Source organism: Telmatherina bonti (assembly GCF_933228915.1).
Source record: "Telmatherina bonti genome assembly, chromosome: 12".
Taxonomy (NCBI): domain Eukaryota; kingdom Metazoa; phylum Chordata; class Actinopteri; order Atheriniformes; family Telmatherinidae; genus Telmatherina; species Telmatherina bonti.
Window position 1 is genome coordinate 7,615,458 of NC_136610.1, and position 26,249 is coordinate 7,641,706.

General features: G+C 39.2%; 1 protein-coding gene across 4 annotated transcripts; it reads right to left on the minus strand.

Annotated features, from left to right (window-relative positions):
- Window positions 1–514: 514 nt before the first annotated feature.
- Window positions 515–25,225, minus strand: LOC306763096 (ubiquitin-conjugating enzyme E2 2-like). Of its 4 annotated transcripts, none has more exons than XM_079249783.1 (8): window positions 24,847–25,225; window positions 6,075–6,138; window positions 5,955–5,986; window positions 5,494–5,571; window positions 5,247–5,352; window positions 3,449–3,542; window positions 3,240–3,290; window positions 515–1,091 (listed from the first exon to the last, which is right to left on the minus strand). In XM_079249783.1, exons 1-7 carry the CDS (start codon window positions 24,868–24,870, stop codon window positions 3,242–3,244), a joined length of 447 nt encoding a protein of 148 aa, XP_079105909.1. In that variant the 5' UTR covers window positions 24,871–25,225; the 3' UTR covers window positions 515–1,091; window positions 3,240–3,241. The 4 variants fall into 4 exon arrangements, with proteins under 4 accessions (XP_079105909.1, XP_079105912.1, XP_079105911.1 ...); XM_079249786.1 differs by lacking the exon at window positions 24,847–25,225 and adding an exon at window positions 24,423–24,542; XM_079249785.1 differs by lacking the exon at window positions 24,847–25,225 and adding an exon at window positions 24,337–24,473.
- Between the last annotated feature and the right edge of the window lie 1,024 nt (window positions 25,226–26,249).

Genomic DNA, 26,249 nt, shown 5'->3' on the forward strand with positions numbered 1-26,249 from the left:
GTAAGCGGGCTAAAGCTGAGACATGTTAACTGGCTAAAAACCACGGTTGTTTTACGTTCTTATTTGAAGCGGAAGATTGGGTACCTGTCAATCAAAAGGTACCGACCCTAAATTTGCCAAACTTGGAGATTAAATTACTTTTAAACAGACGAGTTAGAAAAAAATTCACTGCCCCCCCAAACCTAAAACGGATTTTTGTACCAGGCTGTAAACATGTTTATTTCTGCTGTTAAGTTGGTCTTTTTAACATGGGAGTCTATGGGGATTTGCTCCTTTTTGCAGCCCCTAGTGGATGAAGGGGGAACTGCAGTTTTATACACTTCAGCATAGGCTTCACTTTTAATCACCGGAGGATCCATCTTTAAAATACGGTCCATGCCTTAGACGGATCCTGCAGGATGACAGCAAGCTCATTGGTCCAGGTCACGGCAACAAACCAACCCGCTATGAAACTGAATCTTTAAGAGCTGCGAGTCACGTCGAGGCAAAGCCGAATGACAACAGGACAAAAAGCGAAGCTGCAATTTGTTCAACTTTATTGAGAAACCATCACAGAGCTATTAGTTGATCAATCAGCCGCTGGGAGCTTCGTTTCTTTTCAGTGCAAAAAGAGGAGAACAGTGTTGGATGATGGATGAACTAACGGCTCTCGTCTAAAACCTCGAAACAAAAAAAAAATCTACAAACTGAAAAAGCTTTTGCTTTTTTTTCTCTTTAAAACAAGTGTTCAGAGCAGCACATGAACCAATCACTGACATGCATTAATGGGCGTTCCCTCGCGCTGCGTCACCTGTCGGGCGAGTCCGCTCGGCTTCGTGGGGTTTGTTGGCACGTTCACAGCTCCGAGGCTGCAGCCCTTCATTCGCTTGTGTTCAAAGCAGACAAACGGAGGATTTAAAAGCATTCAAGCTGAAGATGGGACAAACAGAAATGTGAACAAATTGCTGTTACAGGTGATTGAGGGAGTGGGGGGTGAGGTTGGGGCGGGGGCAGGGGGCGGTGGCCACGTGAGAAACTCAAACAGGTGAATCCAGCCGGCGGCGGATCACATGGCGTATTTCTGAGTCCAGTCCTGAGCTGTCTTGTTGTACCTGCAGGAGAAGAAACAGCGTGAGGAGCTGCCGCCATTCCACCGGCTGCAGAGACCATGCCACGCCGCCATCGCAAACTGGCTCAAACCGGAACCACATATTTACAACAAAAGTGAAGCAGGAACACACACAAACACGTCATCATCACTTATTATGGTGGAAACATCATTTTACATAGCAGGACCACATAAAAAGCTCTTTTAAATTTGTTTTCTACTCATTTTATTTAGATTTTACAGAAATATAAAAGCTGTTTTTCTGAATTAAAATTTACAAAAAAATGTATTTGTTTTTAAATAGATCATTTTCATGATAATTTATTGTTTGTAAAGTAAATCAGTAACAGTAAAATATTATCTAATGAAAACCTCTGAAACGACGACAAAGTTTCAAACAGTTTTTTTTCTCAATTTATGAAAAATATTGACAAGAAAATATTTTTTTAGGATTTTATTTATGATTTATTATAAAATGTTTTTTTTATTCTTCTGTCCATCTGAATTGTTTTTGTTATTGCTTCTGATTTCACTTTGCACTTTATCTTTGATTTGATTTGATTAAAGTGCTCATAGATAAAATCTGAATGAGTTGAGGAGGTAACTTCACAGGGAAAAAGGGGAATTTTGTCTGAATTTCACATTAAATAAATGGACATTTCTTCTGATTTATTAGATTATTTTAATATTAACAATAAATTATTACCGTTTTTAAATTATTGACATAAATATGATTGTGGAGGCAGTGATGTGATTGGACAGGATCTGCTTCGAACGAAGCTTGTGAGGAACAGGAGGATTGTTCTTTGATAGAATTTGCTCGTTGACATAAAATTCCTGCTTTTCCTATCAGTAATAACAATCCGAGTCAATCAGATCATTCAGTCTGTTGCTCCAATTAAATCTGGATTTTATGTCTGACAAACCAGCATGTAGACTTCATCTGTGCAGTTACTCCACCATCAGAGCAAAGTTCGATGTTTCTTAGAGGGTTATTACAGTCTGCAACCCCTGAGCGTGTGCAGCAGCTCAGTGCAGCACTGAGCATGTGCAGCAGTCTACAGGAACTGAAGCACAGAGAGATGTAACATTCCTGATGTGTTGAGACATCCCTGCATTTTATATCCATCTTTATCTCAGTTTTAATGTGAAACTTAAAGTCTGTTCATGTTCTGCAACCCTTTGAAAAAACATTTAACATTTAAACGGCAAGAAATTAGAGCTATTTTTGGTTCACTTGTTTCTTTTAATTAAAAACCACGTTGGAGCTGAACCTTTTTAATCCCAGTGAGCATGCAGACGTGATGTTTTCAGGCCTCAGCTGTCAGATTAGGAAACTAGAATGATGTAAATTAATGTATCAATAGATAAATAGAAGAAAACAGAGGTTTTTACTGATAGTTCTTTGTAGAAACACAGATAAATCGTGAGCAAGACTTTTCTCGTCTGCACATCATCCTTTCACATGTTGGCTTTCAGGAGCCAACACTCCAACTCAGCTGTTTTTGGCGCCACCATGCACACACACAAAACCTTCGGCTCACTTGTTGATCTTAAGCTACTCCAGATTGGACATCATCAGTCAAGTTTGACAGAAAGTAGCTTCATAATAATTTCTCTGTCAAAATAGAGGTCTCCTAGAACCTCGGTAGTGACAGAGATCCATCCATCATAAATAATGATGGATCATTGTGGAGTTACCATATAAAGTCTCTGCTTTATGTGGCTGGATTGCAAACCTCCTGGACAGGATAGAAATGTCAGGAAACCTTCCGTAGATCACGTGAAGCATAAGCTATCTGTCACAAATCCCCCCAGAGTTACACAGTAACATTCCTGAGTAATAAACAACATAAGTGACAGCGCTTACGGGAGCTGATGACCTTTTAGGCGTTAAACTCAGGCGCTCACGTTGCTACAGATCAGAGACGATACAGAGCAAACATCATGCAGATCCAGTTAATCCATCTGAAGCAAACTTCCTGCTTTTCCTGTCTGTATGCCGCTCCGATCAGAGCAGCGACCGCTGGAGAGGATCGACTTGCATCACCGGGCTGCAGGTGTTTGTCTGCATGCAGGCGGCAGGACGGGTTTCCGAGGCCATGCACTGCATCACCGTGCATTAGACCCGACAGGTGAGCTCAGCTCTTACCCTCACAGCATGGCATACTTCTCTGTCCACTCCCTGGCTAGTCTGTTATACCTGAGATCAAGCAGCAGGACAGTCGGGTTAACATCACGTGCACCTGCTGCTGCTCAGGTCCAGTCTCCCACATCCTGGCTTGGACTTTAATCTGCACCTGATCTGGCCTCACGTGTCCCATTTCCTGAACTCACCTCTCAGACTGGGTGGGAACTCACCTGACAGGGTCTGTTTTGTAGATGCGGGCGATCTCTGGCACTAACGGGTCGTCAGGATTCGGGTCACATAACAGAGAACAAATGGACAAAAGGACTGCGGAGAGACAAGAGCAGTTACAGACGGCTCAGTTTAAATTCAGATGATCACAGAAAATAAACCTGGAGCTCAGTTTCATGATTTAAACAAAGCTGATCAATCAGCCAATAAATAAAACATATAATACTAAATATTAGATATTTTATTATAATATATTTTTTATTAGTAAATATTCAGGATGAGCTGAAGTTTGTTGCAAAATGTTTCAATAGCAGAGCCGACAGCACCACCTGCTGGTCAGAACCGGCCATTACATCAGGACCAGATCAATAACCCTGATCAGAAAAAGCAACAGCTGCTCAGATCTTTCTATAGATTGATCCTTTTCAAAATGGTTCAATCATTGTGTTTATTTATAGGATTCATCTCAGTATTTGAGACTATTAAAACATTGAGTCTCATTTCTGAGTTTTGCTCAAATTAACTTTTATCTGTGACTTTATGTAAAACGTTCTTTATACCTTTCATAGTTTTATTTCTGTAAAAACTTTGACCCCTTGCAGGTTTTTTTTGTTAGTTTTCCTTTATTTTACAGTAATTCAGGATTTATTTAAAAGATTTCTGTTGAAAAAAACCTGAAGTAAAAAAGAAATTAAAAAATCTTAAACTCTAGTTAACTTAATGATTTTACCTAAATTTGAATATTTTTTTACATCAAAACAAAGAATTCCAACTTCTGAAGCTCTGATTTACCACTGTTCAGTGAATGCACCATTCAGCAGCAGTTATGACGTGATATTAGAGCAGTATGGTAAAAAATCTCTGTATTTTCTATCCTAATCTCTCCACCAATGATCAGAATGATCAGATAAGAACGACTAAGTAGCTTTTCTGCTGGGGGCAACATTGTCATGCTTTCAACGTGTCTGGGCCGGTGGCTTCAGGTAAACTGAAACTGTTTCCAGGTTTACTGGAGGACTGGAAAGCCCCGAGGGACACACAGCTGATCCTGCAGGATCTGCAAAATCAACGCAGATTTAATCTGATCTAGTTTGGAAATTGTGATATCAAACAGCATCCTGGCTGAGAGGTCATGTGGCCTTTTCACCCCTTCCATCAGCTCTTTATGATGCAACTGCAGACAAATTAAATTTGACGTATTTTACTCTCAGATCCTGTTTTTTCTCCCGAGCTGAACTCGTTTCATCCTCCATAAGAACTTTTCTTGTTCTCAAGGCTCAGAGAAGAAAATGATGCCATTTTGTTCTTGTGGACGTGATTAAAGACGGTTCTCGACACATCGGGCTGAAGGAGTTTTTTCCAGCGGGGATCTGAGAAGTATCGTGTGATTGGTCGGACATGTGAGGTGGGCGTGGCTAGCATGGAAAGGAATGAAGCAGAAAGTCTGAATTTTTGCTGCTGCAGGTAAAACGGATTGTTTTGATAAAACAGCTGATTGAAGCGGTGAGAAAGTACGAACATCTGTACAACATGTGGCATAAAACACACGGATGCAGCCGTATGCTCAACCCGCCCCGCCATGGAAAAAGTTTCACATTAAATATGAATAAACCAGCCTTTCTGCACATAAAGCAGACAGTGACCCCCTCCCCGCTGCAGACAAAGCTTCTCGTGGAGGATGGAACCAGCTTTAATCAGTCGGAAGCATCTACGAGGCGAAGATCCATTTACAGCTGCTGGTGCTGAAGTTTTCAGTCACATGAAAGGAAACATGAATAATCCTGTGAACTCTGGTTTTACCTTTAGAGATAGTTAGCGCTGGAGACCACTGAGATCTCAATATATCCAAGCAGATGCTGCCGTTACTGTTAATATTTGGGTGATAAATTCTTGTTGTGAAGGCGACCTGAGAAAAGAAACGGACGTGTCAGAGCAGCTTCCAGAGGTGCGTTAGTTCCTGCAACATGTCTGTTTTCACAGATAAAAGTGACTCAAGTAGAAAATTAACGTTTGCAGATGTTTTCAGCAATATTGTGCGTTCACTGACCTTGGGTGGTTTGAAGGGGTAATCTGTGGGGAAATGAATAGTGAGGAAAAAGACGCCTCCCTGGTAGGGACTGTCAGGCTGCAACAGAGAGGACGGAGGTCACACACCGAGTGTTTCCGTTCTTACAGCGCAGTAACATCAAAACAGGGCGGGCCCATGCATCAGTATTAATATGCATTACAACACACACCTACACCACTCAGCTCCACCCACCCAGCTCTCCATCAGACAGGTATGACTATATATTCTCTGCATTTAGACGTGAAAATGTTTTATGTGACATTTCATGTTTATTTTTGCTTTTAATTTAATTACAGGTTTAATTTTAGTCTTACTGGCTTCCCTGAGTTTTAAAATACAGAAAAAAAAAACTTTTTTTTTTTTTTAAACAGAAACTGGCGACGACGTGCACATCCTGAGCTCGTGCACGTCAGAGAAACCAGTAACAGACTGATACTTACAGGACCCATAATAGTAGCTTGCCAATGAAACACTGGAAAAAGAGAAGAAGGAGGAGAGATTAAACACACTTGTTGCTGTTTCTGCAAACATCATCATCTTCTTCATCATCATCATCTTACTGTCTTCGCCGACTGGCCCAGCGGAGCACTGGGCTGGGGGATCTCTGGACAAGTCGGTCAGCTCCTGGAAACACAAAAGAAACTCCTGTCAGTTTGTTGAAAGGAACCTGTAGTAAAAAGTTTCCCCCTGAAACAGTTTCCTGCTGCACCACCAAACATGCAGCAGAGCGGCCGAGTTAGGAAAACACAGTCATGATCATTTTTTTGCATTTATATTCTTTTATAAAATGAGAGAAACACAGAGACTAACCTAACCATAACATGAACACAACACAACATAAACCTAACCATAAACAACATAATAACCGTAACCATGAACATAAACATAACCATAAACATAAACATAAAAACCATAAACCTAACCATAAACATAACAATAACCATAAACATAACAATAACCATAACCATAACAATAACCATAAACATAAAAACCATAAACCTAACCATAGACATAACAATAACCATAAACATAACAATAACCATAACCATAACAATAACCATAAACATAAAAACCATAAACCTAACCATAGACATAACAATAACCATAGACATAACAATAACCATAAACATAACAATAACCATAAACATAACCATAAACATAACAATAACCATAACAATAACCATAAACCTTACCATAAACATAATAACCATGAACATAATAACAATAACCATAAACCTAACAATAAACATAATGACCAAAAACACAACAATAACCACAAACCTAACCATAAACATAATAACCATGAACATAATAACACTAACCATAAACATAAAAACCATAAACCTAACCATAAACATAATAACCATAAACCTTACCATAAACATAATAACCATGAACATAATAACAATAACCATAAACATAATAAACATAACAATGACTATAAACATAATAACCATAAACCTTACCATAAACATAATAACCATGAACATAACAATAACCATAAACATAATAAACATAACAATGACCATAAACATCATAACCATAAACTTAACCATAAACATAACAACCATAAACATAACAATAACCATAACAATAACCATGGTAATTAATTAGATTTTAATTATATCAATGCCATCCAGTTCTTTATTGACTCTCTATCCATTCCTGACCTTATTTTTTATGAGGAAACACATTTACAAAGCAGGTTACTTTGTTTATTTACTATTCTAAATAGAGTAAACTTTGGGTTTTGAATATTTGTCAACCCCATAAAAATCTTTGTAAAGATCAATAATGTCGTCAAACTGATTTGGAAAACTACAGATCTGGTCAGAAAAGGGGAAAATACATCTTTTAATATCAGAACTCTTGATATTCGTATGAAGAAACAGAGAATGTAATAAAAGTAAACCGGGACCGTTGCATAGCAATGCTATTAATGTAATACTGTCACTGGAACTGGAAACAGATTTACCAGGTGAGTAAATGGGTGAAGCGTAAGTCCAACATCTGACTTCTGAATGCTTTTCATTCCAATGTTTCCGTACTATTACATTTAGGTGTCGCACCGCCTGCCTTCAGACTTTCCCTTTAGCACAGGCTAGTACTTCATCCTTCCATTAAACAACTGAGCAGCATGTTTGTCTGATTTACGCGACTGCAGGTCACTTCCCCTCTCCGCTCTGCTCATGAACGGCCTGATGTGCACACACACAACACACATCACACAACTAACTGCATGGATTCATGGACTGTATTTTATTATCAACGTAAACGCCTACAGACCGTTACGCCGTCGTGTTGGGAGGCAAAAAGCTAGCTGCTGTTATGAAGACACTGTTTCTTAACAAGGACAGCCAGCAAACATCACACTCTCCAAACCAGTTCAGCACTGGAGTTATCCAGCTGCAGCACAGACACAAGAGCTGATTTTTCTCTACGCAACGTTAAAATACCAGAAAACAAAAATGTAGAAAAACCGCTCAGTCGCTCAATGAACTCATGACGCTGCGACTGTCAGCGCCGCACATTTATTCTATTAAACATAAAGCTGATCAATTCTATTATTTTATTTCCTGGAACTTTAATGCAACTTTGACCGCCTGAAGAGCTCCTCTACATTACCTGACAGACACGTTACTGCTTCCCGTTTGGTATGACGAAGGTGAAGATGTGAGAATGTTAATCAGCAGTAAGAGTTCTGCATGGAAGAGGAGCTAAACAGTTTGTATGTAGATCCACTGTGCCGGAAGACAAACCAAAGCTGAGATAAGACTTTTATTCTTGCCATTAGAACTTTCCCAGTGTGATTGTCTCTATAAACACTGGAATATTATTAAAGAACATAAAATGATAATTATATAGTTGGTTTTTTTTTATTATAAAGTTTTCACTATTATATAGTTTTTTAATAAAATAAATATAATTCTAACTATGCTTAACAATTTCTGTGCTTATGCATTGAAAGAAATTTAACCCAAAAAACTTCTTGAAATTCTTATAAAATATTAAATAACACGATCCATGCCAGCTGGCTGTTACTCCTGTAAACGTCCTCAAGGCCTCAACAGGAAGAAGATTAAACCTGGACATTTAACAGGACCAGCGTTAGAGTTTCTGACATCACACCACTGTGGACTTGGTGAGAAAATGTTGCTGACATCCGGCAGCTTCCGACTACCTCCGGTGGAGGTCATGGTCCACAAAGTCCTGCTGAAATCTCTGCATGATGTTTTTAAATGCCCTAAAAATGATATTTTGTTCTAAAAATCCTGATTTCATCAGAGCAGAACGACGGTCTGCGAATCGACTGAATGAGCCGATTTCAGTTCGACAGAAAAACAAATAATTCTGCTGGATTCACGAAGACCTTGCTGGTTTTAAACTGGAAGTTTGGACCATCTGCTGGTTCTGAAAGCAGGACATCTTCACACTTCTCTCATGTTAGACTGGTGAGAATAACAAGGCAGTGCAGAAGTTTGGACGCCTCAATGTTTAACCATAAAAAATGGTCCACTGATCCGATCACTGCGTTCATCATGGTAGAAGATACTAGGAAGGTAAAGTTCCAGTCCTCAAGAGCCACAATCCTTCAGGTTTTCCATGTATCCCTGCTCCAAACCTCCAGCCTGACTGATTTAATCAGACAAAGTCCAGATACAATGTAAGCCCAGCGAGTTGGAGCAGGGATACATCTAAAACCTGTCATAGAAGTATCACATATGAACTATAATTTGCTTCTCAGATGAGAGAAATTCCCATTTCCTGACAGGAAACATTCAGTTTCGGATGTTTAACTTCCTCTCTGGTTTCAGACCGAGTCAGGACACATTGGACGGCTCGATCTGAGCCACTTGTTCTGTTCTCATGACGAGAGTGTTTCTTCTCTCAGCAGCTGCATGTCCAGTAAATCTGAGGATCCCAGTCACACGTGAACGCCACATGAATCCACAGACCTCAAACACCGCTGAGAGGCCGGGTCCTCCAGACTGACGGACATAGCTTTTTATTCAGGATAAATATACAAATACTTCTCCGTTCAGAAGCGCTGTCTGTAAATATGGTCAAGTGACTCAGAGAGGAAGATCAGTCAGGACTGCAATATAACCCGTTAGCTTGTCAGGTTACCGGCTAAACTTGGCACACGATGAATCAGACTGTAAATATCACTGTGTCTGAGTGAGCTTCACTTCCCCGAGTCCGTCTGTGAAAATACAGGTCTGAATTTTAGGCGGTTTAAACTTAACCTGCAGTGAACAGATGAGAAGTATTTTTATTTCAATCCTGCAGACCTGTGAAGGAAAATCAAGTGACAGTTCTGGTGTTTAATAGTTCAATGAAGACTTTCAGAGATGAAGATGAACGGCAGAATCAGAGAACAACTTCCTCTAAAAAACTCAGACATTTTCAGAAATGAATCCACATCAGAGATCCATCAGGTGCAGCTGGGAAAGCCATGAAGAAGAAGCAGCAGCTCACCGACCTGCACTTAATGAGTTCTGGAATAAATATATCTACATCACAGACCGTACCGTACTTTTCGGATCATAAAGCGCACCAGATTGTAGGCCGCGTTATCAATCATCTTTTAATTGATCGTCTATTTGATACATCAGACGCACTGGGATAAAAGAAGCACCGTCAGTGAGAATTCTGGTACTAACTGGCTGCATTATTTTTGTATATACGCACACTTAGATTGGCGAGTAATTATTACATCACTCCATTCTGGGCGTAACCATAGCAACAGGTTAAGGACTGGTTCAGATCAGTTGGCTTTAGACAGGTGAATGAGAGAAACGCGCTGTAGCTTGACGGTTAGTTAGTCGGGGTGGGAAAATCAAATTTAAAAAAATAAATAAAAAAATAAATAAAAAATGGAAAAAAAATTTGAAAATTTTAAAATAGATTTTTTTTGTTAATCTATTTTTTTTGTAACTTTTTATTTGTAAACATTTTCATTTATGAAAAACAAAACACAAAAGAGGTCAGGGGGTATCTAATACAATAATTGGCACGTACAAAAAAAAAAAGTTTACATAAGATTAACCCTTTTTTTGTTTTAGGTACTGTCATAGTTCAGCCATTTTCTCCAGCGTCTTGTTCCTAGGTCTTGTTGAAGGTGCAAAGTATAAGTCATGAGTTCCATAACTTTAATGTTTTCAACGATGGAAATAAAGAGTCTCATTGTAGGAGGCTGTTTCTTTAGCAAGCATTTTGTGATAGCCTTCTTTGCTGATGTGGACAGGATTTTGAGGAGATACATTTCATCTGTAGTCAGCTCATCTGGACTACATCCAAGGTATAGTAGTGTGAAAGAGCAGCTGATGTTATAACCTAGCACTTTGGAGATTACATTTGTCACCTCTGCCCAGAAGGGTTGAATAACTGGACATAACCAAAATATATGCCCGTGGTCCGCTGCTGTTTCGCCACATTCCCTCCAACAGTGTGCAGAGCCCATACTAAACTTAGACTTTTGTTTAGGTGTAATAAAAAAGCGAATAAGTGTTTTCCAACAAAAAACCCTCCAAGTGTTGGAGTTGGTGGATGAAAACTGAATCTCCCAAGCCCCCGTCCACATGTCCTCTGTAATTGCAGTATGCATTTCTTTTTCCCATTTTTGCTTTATGTAAGTTGTTGAATCTGTTTTAAGTATGATCAAACTACGGTAGAGCTTACTAATAAGACTTCTGAGACTTGCTGATTTATATGCACTGATAAAGATGTTAATAATGAAAACTCTTCAAAAGTGGTATTCTGTATTCTTTTAGTAATATAATTGCGAAGCTGTAAGTATCTAAAAAAAATCGTGTTTTTCCAAACCGTACAACTCACATAAAGCATCAAAAGACATCAGATTTGCTTTCTTGTATACTGTGCAAACAGCAGTTAGGCCATATAATGTCCAATGTTTAAATCTGGTATCTTGTAAAGCAGGTAAGAAGTCAGGATCGTATGCTGGCCATCTAAGAATTTTAACCTCCTCCTGGAGTTTCAATTTTTTTACCTCTGACTTCCAAATTTTAAGTGTCAAATTAATCCATTGGCTGGTTGTCAAATAGTTTCCACTTTCAGCAGTAATATGGCCTAATCTTGACTGAATTGGCACATTAGATAGAGACGACTCAATTACCTTCCATTTCGCATCATAAGATGTGAGGGGAGGTCCAAAGAATCCAAAAAGGTTTTTATTATATTTTTGTCAGCCAAAACAGGTTGACTATATAAAGTTTTATAATATGTTTCAAATGATTTTTGAATACTATCTGGGTCAGTTACAATCTTACGGCTTTCAGGGTCTTTTATTTTATGAATTGAATTTTCAGCTCGTTGTTTTCTGAGCTTCCATGCTAGGAGTTTAGATGTTTTAGGCCCCACCTCGTAATATCTCTGCTTCATGTACCGTATATTTTTTTCAACTGCTTCACCTAATATTCTATCTATTTCTTGTTTAATCTGTCTCATTTGAAGTTCCACTGTGGAACTTTTTTCTTTCAGGTACCTTTCCTCCAAAAGTTTCAGTCTTTCCTGCAATTGGGACATTTCTAAAGTTTTTTGTTTTTTAAGCCTGGCAGATTTAGCAATTATTTTCCCGAGAAGAACAGCTTTAGCTGCATCCCATACAATGCTAGGGTTTGTCTCCCCATTGTTGTTGTCCTGTAGATACAGGTTTAATTCTGTTGTCATTGTCTGTATAAACGCTGGATCATTTAGCATACCAGTGTTTAATTTCCATAACGTGTTTCTATGTCTGGCATCCAAATGAAGACTTAAGTAAATTCCAGAATGGTCAGAGAAGTCTCTTTGACCAAGTCTGCATTCTTTTATTCTGTTTAGATCAGTTTTATACATTAAAATTTAATCTATCCTTGAGTGGAGGGAGTGGCGTGCAGAATAAAATGTGAATCCTGGGACTGATCCATGCACAGACCTCCACACATCCATAAGGCCTAAGTCTAAAAGCATTTTGTTTACACGTTTTTCTATAGGAGTACGCTTTCTTCCTGTATTTGTAGTATCTAGTTGTGGATTTAATAACAGATTAAAATCTCCTGCACAAATCAAACACCCATGAGATTCTGTGATAATGAGATCAAACACCTTTTTGTAGAAACCCATACTGCTCCCAGGTGGTGCGTACACGTTCAACAACGTAGCATCTTTTTGGTCAATTTTACATTTCACTAGTATAAATCTACCTTCATTATCCCTTAATTCAGATATGAATTCAAATTTGACTCTGTTTGAAATTAAGATAGCCACTCCTCGTTTTTTTCCACTTCTATGAGACGAGTAATAAGTATTTTTGAACCCCATTCTTTTTAGTTTGTCGTGTTCCATGTTAGACAGATGAGTTTCCTGCCAGTATGCTATATCTACTTTTTCTTTTTTCATTTTTACAACCAATTTGCTCCTTTTAATAGGATTATTTAACCCATTAACATTTAATGACAGTACGTTATATTTCTTAAAAGACATAAATAAACAATTGAGACCTAAATGTCACCCCTGACCTCAAAATAACAACATTAAAACATGAACTCATTGAACAAAACAACAATAGAACACAGAACTGGGTTTCCACTACGGAGGATGCAATATTGTTCTACGAAGGTGAGGGGGCAGGCCACAAGGTGGGGCCCCTCGTTTGGGTAAATGTCAGAGAGAAAAAAGAAAAATAGGTAAACAGGGATACAAAAAAATGGAGACCTCCAATCTGAGAATAGAGGCACGAGCCCGTTAACGATAATGAATTAAAACGGGTTACGTCATTATACCTGAGGTGTGAATAGTTTTGGAAATTTCTCACCGCAGTATGGTTCTTCAGTTCAGTATTTAGGAATCTTCTGTTGAATCTCCTGGTGTCCTGCGGAACTGATTCAACCTCTCTCGGACACTTTTGTGGAAATTCTCGCGGTGTGTAGTCTGCGTCTCCCACGGCAGGAGTTGCTTCAGCGCCTCCTCAGTCACGGCCTGTGCGGTGTTGGTCTTCGCGACGGTGATCCGGTCCACGGCGATGCCTCTTTTCTGCAGGTCATCCGCAGCTTGAGTGGCACTATTGTAGAGGATGCTTCCAGAGTCAAAGAAAACGCGCATCTTGCTGAGTGGGGTCTGGAAACGTATCCCCTTAGCCTTCAGTGCTCTTTTGATAGGGATGTATTCTTTTCTTCTCTTCTGCACATCCAATGCATAGTCATGATTGAAGTACACTTGCTTGTTGTTGATGTGTATTGGCCTCTTCCATGCAGCGCGAAGCACTGCTTCTTTCACGGTGAAGCGGAGGAAGTAGACGACTATAGACCGAGGGGGGGCTGTCGCGGGGGGCTTCAAACCTAACACCCGGTGGGCACGTTCAACGCCGAGATTATAATCCTGGCCCAGGTCGTTCTCAAATTCTCTTTTAATCAGATTTTCAATAAAGGCAATCATAGATGTGCCCTCCGAGTCCTCCGCCACTCCGTAGATCTGGATATTGTTGCGCCTGGCACGCCCCTCCATCTCGGAGACCTTCTCTTGCAGTTTATGTTGGTTTTGCATCAGCTGAATAAGTGCATCCTTCACTCCAATATCCCATCGCTCAGTTTCCGCCATGTTATCCTCGATCTGTTTCATGCGTGCCTCAGCGTGATCCACTCGCTTAGCGGACTCCTGCAACTTTAGATGTACCTCTTTAGTGAACTCGTCCATTTGTCTTTTCATATCCTCATGAAATGCTGAGCGAAAATCTTGCAAGTCAGTCTTTAACTCAGCTCGGAGAGTGGCCATTTCAGCAGTCATGACCTCGCTCATGGCACCTCGGATCAGATCTAGGCTAACCGCGTGGTCGCCATGTTGCTCTGATGTTAGCTCCGTTGTGTTAGCAGACGCTTCTTTTTCCATTTCACTGCCGGGATTGTTTCGTAGTCCGTATTTTGCTTTCTTAGTTTTATCCCCACTCATTACTGCTGCGGGTTAACACTATTTTTGCAGGATTTAATTCTCGAGTCTGGGGGAAATCGAAGGCTAGTGCCGGAGCTCAGTTCTTATGCGTGCATGTCTGGGAACGGCCACCGGAAAACCCCGCTTGTTAATCTATTTTTGTCAAATAAAATAAAAATAATTATAAAATTTGTCATTTTTATTGATCTTTTTACTTGTCTTCTTGGGCATTATAGCAGCAGAATGATGGTCTGGCTACTGTGTTTTTTCCTGTTTGAAATCAAGAAAAATGACGAGCAAAAAAAGTTTTGTACATTTAATTTTAAGTACGTTCAGTGGGCAACTGCAGTTTTGCAACAGAACTTTACAATTCCAACAGTCTGAAATCTGATGGTTTTAATGACATTTATAGCTGAAAAAGCATTCAGAGTTTTCCCAAACAAACTGAATGAAATGAGCGGCCTCATATCAGATCAGCATCTCTAAGACTATGGAGATTCACTCTGTTTTGGAGCCCCTAGTGGATGAAGGGGGAACTGCAGTTTTATACACTTCCACATAGGCTTCACTTTTAACCAGTGGAAGTTGCTGCTTGGTCCAAACCTCCTGCGATCATCATCATGATAAATCCAGAGTAAAATGGTTCCCGACTTTACTTCTCTTAGAAAATAAAAACCGATTTGATGCGTTTGAGAAGTTTTTATTTCAACCTGAACACAAAGACATCGAGGAGCTGCTCGCTGCTCTTTGAAGCTGCATTGACGGACTTTTCAATGAAAACTCCTCCTGCAGGAGTTGTGAAGCTGAGATACGAGTCAGCTGATGATATTATAACTCCTCTTTATATCCCCTTCATTTCAGCTCCTGTTGGACATTATATTCAGATTTCTCCGACACAGTAAATACATTTTTTTTTCTTTTTACTTAGATTCTTTACTTTTCAAAGTGAAAACTGTAAAAGATGAAGCCATAAAACTTCTGCTGACTGTAAACTGGAAGAAGAAATGTGGGACAGCTGCCTGTATTTACAAGCCAATACTGCTGCACATCCAGAAATAAACTCCACTTTATCTCGGTCATATTTACACGCCATGTTTTTTTCTCAACAGGTTTGAGTTGTTTGACTTCTCACAGCCACCGTACACACAAACAGACCTGACTGGCTTATTGGACGTCATATTTCTGACCAGTTATGTCTTGATGCAGCAAACTGAACAGCAAATGTTCATCTTTTCAACCTGGACAGACATTTTAAAGACAAATTATTTTTTTGATAAATAAACCTTTTTAACATGATAGAAACGTCAGTATTTTACTAGAATCAGAATAATCTGTCTTGTTTACAACATAAATATTTATTTAAATGTAAAAAAGGGCTATTTAGAGCCAACTACTGTGAACCTTGATCACTTTTAATCTATTTATGACCTTGGATATCTAGACATTTATTAAAACAACTAAAAAGATGATTGTGACTTTGTTTAATCTGGACCGGGACCAGAACCACCAGCAGCTCGGCCAGCCGTGTCAGAGCAGCGTTAAAACAAGCCTAGTATTAATGTAAAAGCAGCAGCAGAGCCTATTTTTACGGTGTGAGTGGTGTAGACAGAGGAGGCCGGGTCGGGATATGGCAGGAGGGGCAAACTGCTGCTTATAGTACCGTGGTTTAGTATTTCTACCCTGAAGCCAAACAGTGTGTGCTGGTATGTGACATACAGGCTCATCTTTCAGGTTTCACTGGGTTTAGGAGGCAAGAAGCCACCTGACTTTTCAAGATCCGGTCTTTCAGAAACCCGGCAGCTGGGAAGATCACGTAACCCAGGATCAAAGTTAAAGTTCTGGTACTGATGTCCTGGACTAGTCTCGTTGGGTTAATATTCACAGAAAAAGTCAAGATAAATTCTCTGAAAACTCATGTTGTCGTCCTGGTAAAAGGCTAATTGTTTATCTGTCTGGATAATTCTGATTATTTGTGTTTTTCTGATCGTTTTATTCCACCGTCAGTTTTATAATTCTATAAATGTGTCTGGAAAGATAACAGTTTAACAGTAACAGGAATTACCGTCATCAATCCCAGAGATCATTTCTGTTATCCATCATTAACCCTGAAAACTACAAGTCATTTTAGCCATTTCTGGTTGTATTGTTTCTGTGTTTATAGTTTAAAAAAAACTGCCGTTTTACCCCCAGACACCATGCAGACGACGTTTTCTGCCTCAGCTGTCAGATTAGGAGGTTAAAATGACATAACATGAATGTATCAACAGATATAGCAGCATAAAGAGCAACCAGAAGAAGAAAACAGAAGTTTTTACTGACAGAACTTTGTAGAAAGAACACACAGGTCAACTCTTGGCTTTCGGGAGCCCAGACTCCAACTCAAAAGCAACTTGGCGGGTTTTAGGTGCCATCATGAATCAAAACATCTTCCAGGTAGGGATGCACTGATACTGATATCAGTATCGGTATTGGTTCAATACCAAGCGTGTGTACTTGGTATTAATAAGAGTGTACCGATACGACAACCAACACCACACTAACACATCTGCGCTGGCTTGACTAGACGACATGCTTCGGACGTGTTTTAAAAGAAATAAATGCCTTGAATGTTAAAAAGTGACATTTTTTGTTCCACTAAAACATAACTAAATCCTCTCTGTTAATTCAACAAGAGCCTTCAATATACTAAGACAAGAGGAGAGCTACCACGCCCCAAAAAAAGTGTTCCCACGCGACGTATCCTGCTACGTTGCCAAATCAGTAACATTCAGCATTTTAGCAAGGAATGGTTATCCTAAATAATGCACGGAGTAATATAATAACAGTATATGGTGAAAATACAATAATGCCTCCAGAATGTGGGCGTTTCTTTTGCATTATATATACGGAGCTACTGACGGAGCAGCTCTTTGGTGGAGTTTGGTGCAGCTGAAATCAGCCAGAACTGGCAACTCTGACAGGGTCAGTTAGGGCCGTTAGGACAGCAGAGTTTCTGCAAGCAGCCTGTAGCTCTTGTTTGTGGAGAGAACTGCAGCGTTGAGGATTATTATGACTTGTTTAGATCGCATTTTCAGAAAGCCAGTGGCTGCTTCACGAGCCGCAAGTCAAGAGTCAGTGAGCCGCATGCGATGAGGAACACGGCACTAAAAGCCAGATCTTTGTTCCAAAACCATATTTATAGTTGTATTTAGGTAAAATGTGACAAATCAGAATAAAACTTGTTGAAATTGTTAGATCTGTAATGTTATTATATCTGTATTGGCGATGTAACTTCAGAAAGGATGGCTCATTTATTACAACCTAATGAAATCTTACACAGTTATAACAGCAATAATAACCATAGTCACTATCATGTTTACATAAACAGATTTGGTATCGGCAGATATCGGTATCGGCAGATATTCAAATTTCAGATATCGGATCGGAACTCCTAAAAAGTATATTGATGGATCCCTACTTCCAGGCTTTATTCCAGCCGTAGACAAACAGCATTTTTCTCCTTTTCTGACACACATTGAACTTTCTGTTCACTTGTTGATCCTGATTGGATATTATTAAGCTCTCTGATTGGTAGAAAGTTTGCCTGGTTTCATCATTTTCAGGTCGAATAGAGCTCTCTTAGCAACACAGTAGCAATCGTGATGAAAACGTGACAAATGATGTTATCATGGGTCAGTGTGGTTTACTATCCAGAGTGTGGACAAACACTACACGTTGCGGCTGGATTGTAAAGCTGCTGGTCAGGGAAATATTTCCTGGAAACTGTCTGCAGATCACCTGAAGAGAAAACCATCCATCACATTTTACAGTTACACACTGCCGTTTCTGAGAAACCTTTGACGATACAAGGATGGCGCCGGGAGGCACAGACAACATAAGCCTCTTTCCCACTGTAGGAACCATTTGACGTTCCTGTAACCTTTTCAGTTCTTTGGCGCATTCGGACAGATCGGAACTTAGGGACCATGCCCCTGAGTTCCTATAACCATTTCAGCGCCTACTCAACTTCCGGGTCTTTCCTTAGTTCTGTAGGAACGCATCTGACGAAGCAGGCTGACGTAGTGATAGCTACGCCCTCGCACTGAGCGCCGCTACTTAATTTCCGCATCGTCAGACCCCGCCATTTTTAAAAACCACTGTTTACGGAAGCATGGAGAACGCAGCTGATAAGTGGACGGACGACGAAGTCAGAGCCCTGCTGGCCGTTTTTTCAGCCGAGGAAATCCAGAGGGGGTTCGAAAGCACACAAAGAACACGATGGCCTTGTCGCTCTCCATTTTTGCTCCTTTGTGGTGTTTTCCTCTTCGCGGTTTGTTTTGTTGCTGAGTGGCGCTAAAATAACACGTCACTGTCGCAGATGGTTGCGTCAGATCGGTAGCGATCGGGTCTCCGACTCATGTCCGAATGCAAAGTGACACGGTTCTCTGGCGAAGGACAGTTCTTAGAACGCTATTAGTTCTCAGAACGCAGTTCTTAGAACGTCTCTGTCCGAATGAGACTATAGTGAGGCTTTAAGTAATAAAGTCCAAACAGAGAAGGGAATAATGGACTTAAAATTAGCTAAATGTGAGGAAATTTTGATAAATAAATCACCAGAAATGTCTGATATAAACCGATTAACGCAATATTCTGGAATCCTCTCACTGTGATGCACACAAATGTTTTTGTCGTTCGTTAGAAAACAAAACGTCAATTATTTTTGTGTCGTGTTTCCTGTTCTCTCATAAAACCTTTAAATATGATTTATCATTATCATATTATTATTCTTATTATTATTGTCACCACCATGATCATAATGAACATTGTCATGATACTGTTGTCAATCTTTGTCTCTCAGTATCCGTTCCTGAAGCTGGCAAAGTCCCTCTGTAGTCTAACGCCTCTCATCCTGGCAGCCAAGGAGGCCATGAAAGGCAACCATTAGCTGATCAATCCAGCTACTCTGCCTCTCCATTGCTCTGCACAGATATGTGCCAACCATTTAGATGTTGTGCCAGACAATACACTGAGAGCAGCATGCAGCAGCCTCATAAGCTCTGACACACCTCACTGAGAAGACGACCAAAAAATCAGGAGCGCAACCCACCTGGCGGTCCGTATGAACTGTTTTCTCTCAGATGTCACAAGACAAGTCAAACCGGGGATCATTTTGTACACTGTCTTTGTTATTATTGATGATAAAACATTTTATTAACAAACATCCTACATGTGAATATTCTGACGTGACAGAAACAAAACGTAAAAACAAAAGAACAGAAAAACATTTAAACAAAAACATAAACAGAGGAGGTAAAATAAAGTGTTTTATCTTCCTGATTCAATGTAAAAAAAATAAAAAGCTGGACGTGTTAAACCATCAACAACAACGTCTTCATCGAAGCAGCTAAAGCTGCATTTCCATGACAAAGTTTCGCAAAATAAAATAGATATTTTTAAGTTTTGACAAACAATTGTAATTTGCAGGAGTTTCTTCGAAACAGTGTTTAGTGCGTAAGCCTGAGCCTCATCCGGCTGACGAGATTTTACAAGAATTAAGGCCGATGCAAGGTAGCCGATATGACGATATGTATCCTTTGGACGATAACAAATGTCTATCGTTTACACCACGATCAGCTGCTTTACTGCAGGATTTTACGTTATGCACGCTGCAATATATAAACAAAGATGGAGGAAGACGGTAGCAGACGTGAGCAGGATAATTCACTAAAAGATGAGGAGCCAACCCAAACTGATAAGCTTGTTCCTAAAAGAGGAGAAATTTCTGTCGCATGGATGCAGTTTGGATATAAAAAAGCCGATGTGGAACCGACAACAGACTAGCTCACAGTCCCAACAACGGACTCCGACACAACCAACTAATTTTATCTCCTGGAATCAGGATAAAGAATACAGAATAAAGAATAGTCAACTAGTAAAAACAGCGTCAAGTGGAGGAGAAAGCTCATAATAAACTCCAGACACTGCAGCAGGTATTTACCTGTGGAACGTCATACGGCCATAGTTCCCCCAGATGGAAGGAGATCTCTGCTGCCGTTGCCCAAGACAACATCTGGCACATAACTGATGACTGACACAACATTACACAGTTTTATATCGTTATGGGGATACAAAATGAGTGACATCGGGATAGAAGGTTTCGGTCGTATCGCCCAGCCCTAGGAGCTATGTAGCGTTATTTTGGAGTTTTCTACCTGCTGCTGAAAATTTGCCACGGCCTTTCAAAGACTTTCTCCCTCATTTACTTTTCTAAAACTCTTAAGTTTGCTGTTTGTTCCATACTGCGCCATCTTTACAGGAAATGAACTGGTCATATAACCTTTACTTTGTCCGTGCGCCTCAGAGACTCTTTATACAACTTAAAGTTGTACATCGTCTTCGCTGATCGAGGGATGAACTGTCGAGGATTAATATCGGCCTGGATCCCGCATGCGACCGGTGTGAGACGACACTGTTGCACATGTTCTGCTTGTGTCCAAAGCTACACCGATGCTAGAGTTCAATCTTTAAGACAGGACAAGCAATCCACCCAACTCCTTCTGAACACTTCTTGAACAAGCTACTGAATCATGACAGCATACTCGTCTCTACCTGCCAGACTTAAGGCCCTTACACACCAACACGAAACTGCGAATAATTCTGAGGTGAAATATCAACACTCTGCACACAAAGTGCGATCTGAATAAATTGGGAAATTCTAAAACTCACAAGGTGGATTCCACTTAAAGCCACAAAGGCAGTGTGTTAAAGGAAAAGACAAAAAGAAGCGCTGGATTCATCCTGGTCTTAAAAAGAAGAGAACTTGTTTAATCCAGCTGGACTACGACCGGTTCAGGACGGACTTTAAGATGTCTGCGGGACAGGTGGAGGATCTGCTTTAGCAGCGAGCTGCTTGCTTTAAGAAGCAGAGAAGAAATAATAAAGACACTCTAAATAACAGCAAAGTGACACCTGCATATCTGGCAACCGCTGATCAGTCAGTCAACACGCCCTCTCTGATTGGTCGATTAAGATCCTATAAAATCTGTTATTTCTTCTCAAATTTTGTTTATTCCATTATATTTTTAATGAATCATTTTCTCTCCCTTTTTTTCTTTTAAAAAACTTTTTACTCCTATTTTAATTCCAAAAACATTGGTTTTTTTATTTATTTAAATAACTATAATGTACACAAATTTAATAAAAGTGTACTTTAAATTTATTGAGGTGACAGACAAGACATTTCCTCTATACAGCACATTAAAGTGCATCAAAAACAAGCACTGAGTAATTAAGTTGTAGGGTTTGAGAAACTGTTGAGCAGTTACATCTATCCATCATAAAAGATTATGAAAACATTAATTTACACATGTAATACTAAATGTGTTTTATTTATAGGTGATAATTATTAATAATCATAATTTTATGGCTGTTCAGATGACTTATTTTATCGTAAAGAAAAAATAGGGAAAGGAAATGAACAACATTTTCCTTCTATTACAATTTGATATTAATGCTTCGATTTACATGTTTAGAAAGTAATGCTTTTTATTCTTATTGTATGTGCATGTCAGCCAGATTTTTTTTATTCTGATGCATAATCTATTAATCATCATTTCTCATTCAGTTAACATTTATCATCATCATCATTTATTCAGTTATCTTATTATATTGTTATTGCATTGTACTTTTCCTTGTTCTTCCAATGGCTTTTGGACACGATGTGGTCACTGCGTGTATTTTTACATTTCAAGTCAACGGAGTGTGTTATGTGTTCATCTGACACATAAAAGTCGTTCGAGAACTGATCGGCTCTGTTCCAAGGGATTAATGTTGAGTTCCACAGTTTTCCGCGATTCCGGAAAGTATAGAACCCTAGTCGATTATTTATCTGTCGGGTTCGAATATTTAGAAAAATCTACCTCAGTTCAAAATAAATAAAAATTGCTAAATCAGAATTTAGTCAGTGATGTGGATGTTTACATCGATTTGACATTGACACACAAATATCGTCATGTGATATATTCGGACAAACTATACAGAGTAGTTGTGTAAAGCCTCCATCCTCACAGAGAGGAGGACGCCAACACACACATTTGGCCATCGGATCAGAGACGTTTTGAGCCATATTTATTTAGAAAAGATTAAGTTTACCATCAATGGTAGTGTTAAAAATTCTACGCTACCGTTATTTTGTTGCGAATATGTCTGCTTCTGATGGACCCGATTGTTTTATGTTGGTGTACGTCACACAATGATAAACTGATCTAAACGTGTTTATGTGCACAATGATGTGTGCCGTTGATCAAGTCTCTTCTTTCTTTTATCATCAAAAACATATTTAAACATGTCTATTTTTGTTTTTTAATTATTTTCATTTTATGTGAGATCTGGTGTCAAGGGGTGGAGAAAATGCTGTGTTTAATTGTTGAAAAATTAATTAAAAAAAAAAAAACTACTTGGATTAAATTTCAGAGCAGGAGTGATCCCATTGAATAAGCTGTGATTGTAGCTTGTCGGCATTGGACATCAGGTGTTAATCCAATCCAATCAGGTGAAGACGTTGAAACAAGGTGATGAAGAGGAAGGTAAAACTCCTTAATGGAAATCTATTTGTCTGGTATAAAAAGGTGTTCATACGAACATGACTACCACCAAGCCCAGTTTGTATGACCATATCCTTAATATTTAAACCACAAATGAATTATTATTCATTTCAAAATAAATTCGCAATTCAAGACATTGCGATTAGCATATCGCAAAGAGCGTAATTAATTTACATGTTACACGATCGAGGTTTCAAACCTGCAGCTTTCAGGGATTTACAATTTCACTCGCTTCAGATGATTTCCACGTCGTCTTTCTTGAATGGAAAATAAAAGCATCTGATCGTAATTCTGTTGCATCTGAGCCTTAAATATGTTTACATCAAGTCTGCGTTGATTCAATCCCCACACTCGCTTCATCTCACAGCCAGCAGGAGGAAGAGGAGGCAGACATCGCAGAAAGGACAGACATTGGCTGTTTGTGCAAAACTGTGGAAACGGTGTGAGTTGCTGTCCTTCATATTCTTGGGTGGAGGATGTGAAGCCCATGAAATATTTGCCAGTGAGAGTTTATCACCTTAATAAACGAGGAGAAGACGACATGGCAACATGTTTAAACTAAGCAGCACGTGACGGTTCTGCTGAAGTATCTGAAATCATGATGACAGAAATTACGCGTTGTGGTGTAAATAAGATGAATAACATCTGACTGTTTAGTTTTTACAACAAGGACAAAGTATAAACCTGCTCTGGAGGATATGTAACCTTCAGGCTTCACTGTTTAGTCCACATGTTGCATCCTGCAGTTGCTAAATGAAGCCGTTCATGTCTCAACTTTGTGTCCTTGTTGGAATACAGCGCCGTTTTTATTCTGACGTCAGGTAATAATAATTTATCTCATATAAAAATTACATTTCTGCATGAACGCTGAACAGAAGTTGGAATTTAAAAGGTTAAAATGACAATACTGCTCAGAAAAATTTCAACATTTCTTTCCTCATATAGTTCAGGCCTAAAACAAACTGAAATTATGGCTGAAAAAATTAAATCCATAAATATGTGAACTGGAAAATCCTCTGGTTCCAGTTAATTTTACACATCAGAAAGTGCAGAACCATGTTTGTCCTGCTGCTGCTCTGTAAGTCCAGATCATGTCTCTGCGGCTATATTTAACATCTGTTTTAAAGCTGAGTGTCAGCCCAACCAGAACATCATTTAGTAGATAACAGGAAAATTAGCTGCATGAATCTCATACTTTTCAATACTCCTGCCTGAAAATATTATTTACTTTCACCTCACCTGCAGGTGTGGGACCATCCAAACAGAGAAACCATCACACTTCATCATAACAACCATAGTATTACCACCTCAACCTGACCTTTTGGTTTTCTGTCAGTGACCGAAGCCATCAAGATGAAAAGAGGACAAATTCTGAGTTATTTCTGGACATAAAAACCAGCGAACCTCTCTCTTGGGCCGAACAGAACCGCTGGTATATACCGGTCCAAATCCGCCTGTTAACGTCTAAAGACACCACACTCAGACGACACACTCATTACAAACCCAACAGCAGCGTTAGCGTCTGCTGCTTTATGTCAAACACTAAGAAGCTGATGATAACGCTGCTAGCCGACATGCTAACACTAGCTGAGCAGATGATGCTAACGTTGCTAGCCGAAATGCTAACACTAGCTGAGCCGTTGATGCTAACGCTGCTACCCGACATGCTAACACTAGCTGAAGGCACCGAGCAGCTGATGCTACCGCTGCTAGCCGACATGCTAACACTAGCTGATGCTAACACTGCTAGCCGACATGCTAACACTGGCTGAAGGCTACAGTCTATGAACTGTGGCTAAAAATAAATGCGACAAATGTTGTGAGTTACCTTAGAAATTCGTTTTAAAGCCATTGTGCCTGACAGGAGGGACCGGCTGTCGAGGAGGTGGTAGTGGTGGTGGAGGAAGAGGAGGAGGAGGAGGGCAGGCCAGCTAGGTGACGCTAACTAACTAGCATCTAGGAATTTGCTAGCTTTTGTGGTTGGCTAAGCTAGCTGACTGGCTACATATACGCCGGTTAAACTAAACCGGTTTTCCGTTAAATCTAACCTGTTTCACCGACTACAGCTCACTCTGGGGATAGACTCTGAAACAAGTCAGCCGCGGACTCAGGCTGACACTTTACCATCGAACCGGACAGACCGCAGCAGCTCAAAATGTCCTCCGTTGCACACAGCAGCGACCGGGAGCAGGAGGTCTCACTCCGACTCGATTTCACATCACCGAAAATCTGAAGCAACGTGATGTCTGCAGAGGCGAATTAACCTACTGAGACCCAGTGCTAGACCCTGACTTTATGCATCTTTTTCAATCATTATAATCTGTAAATGTAAACTTTTTTTTAAAAATAACTTCCCAACTGTTAATAGCACGATTGTAGTTCAGACAAATATTAAAGTTTCGATTCAATAATATACCCACACACACACACACATATGTATGCATATGTATATATGTGTGTATATATATATATGTGCATATATATATATATATATATATATATATATATATATTAAGGCTGTGACAATATGCTTTTGTCTCGATTCGATTCAATTCCGATTTTTTTTGGATGCTGATTCGATTTAAATTGCAACTCTCACAGTTCTTCAATATTGGTGATTTTTGTCGATTAATAACAAAATAAATGTATATAAAAAAATTTATAAGAAAATGTTCATTTTTCTTGATTTCCATAAGGAAAAAACAACACAAAAGCCAGATCACCATTCTGCTGCTATAATGCCCAAGAAAACAAGTAAAAAGATCAACAAAAACAATGAAAATGACAAACATTTTATAATAGATTTTTTTTTATTTGAAAAAAAAATAGAAAAAAAATAAATAAATATATATATATATATATATATATATATATATATATGTATATATACATATATATATATATATTCATATATATATACACACATATATATGTGTGTATATATATACACACACATATATATACACATATATATATATATATATATATATATATATATATATATATAATGTAATTTACCAATGTGCCCATTAAAAGTGTATTTTACCTTTATCATGTTCCAGTGCATCATCTGTGTGAACATCTGCATCAGGCTTAGTCTTGATTCATCCAAAATGCAGCAGTGCATTCATGTAAGACAATGATGCCGTAGAACTATACATATATATATATAAAAACTTTATTTAAAAACATCAACACCAGTTACAGGTCACAGAGACATAAATATCTGCT

Coding starts and splice junctions, on each gene's coding strand:
- LOC306763096 (XM_079249783.1), bottom strand. CDS start 24,870: ATGGCTTTAAAACGAATTTCTAAG. Junction 6,139..24,846: donor CTTTAAAACGAATTTCTAAG/GTAACTCACAAC, acceptor TTGTGTTTCCAG/GAGCTGACCGACTTGTCCAG. Junction 3,543..5,246: donor AGCGCTAACTATCTCTAAAG/GTAAAACCAGAG, acceptor GTCTCTCCGCAG/TCCTTTTGTCCATTTGTTCT.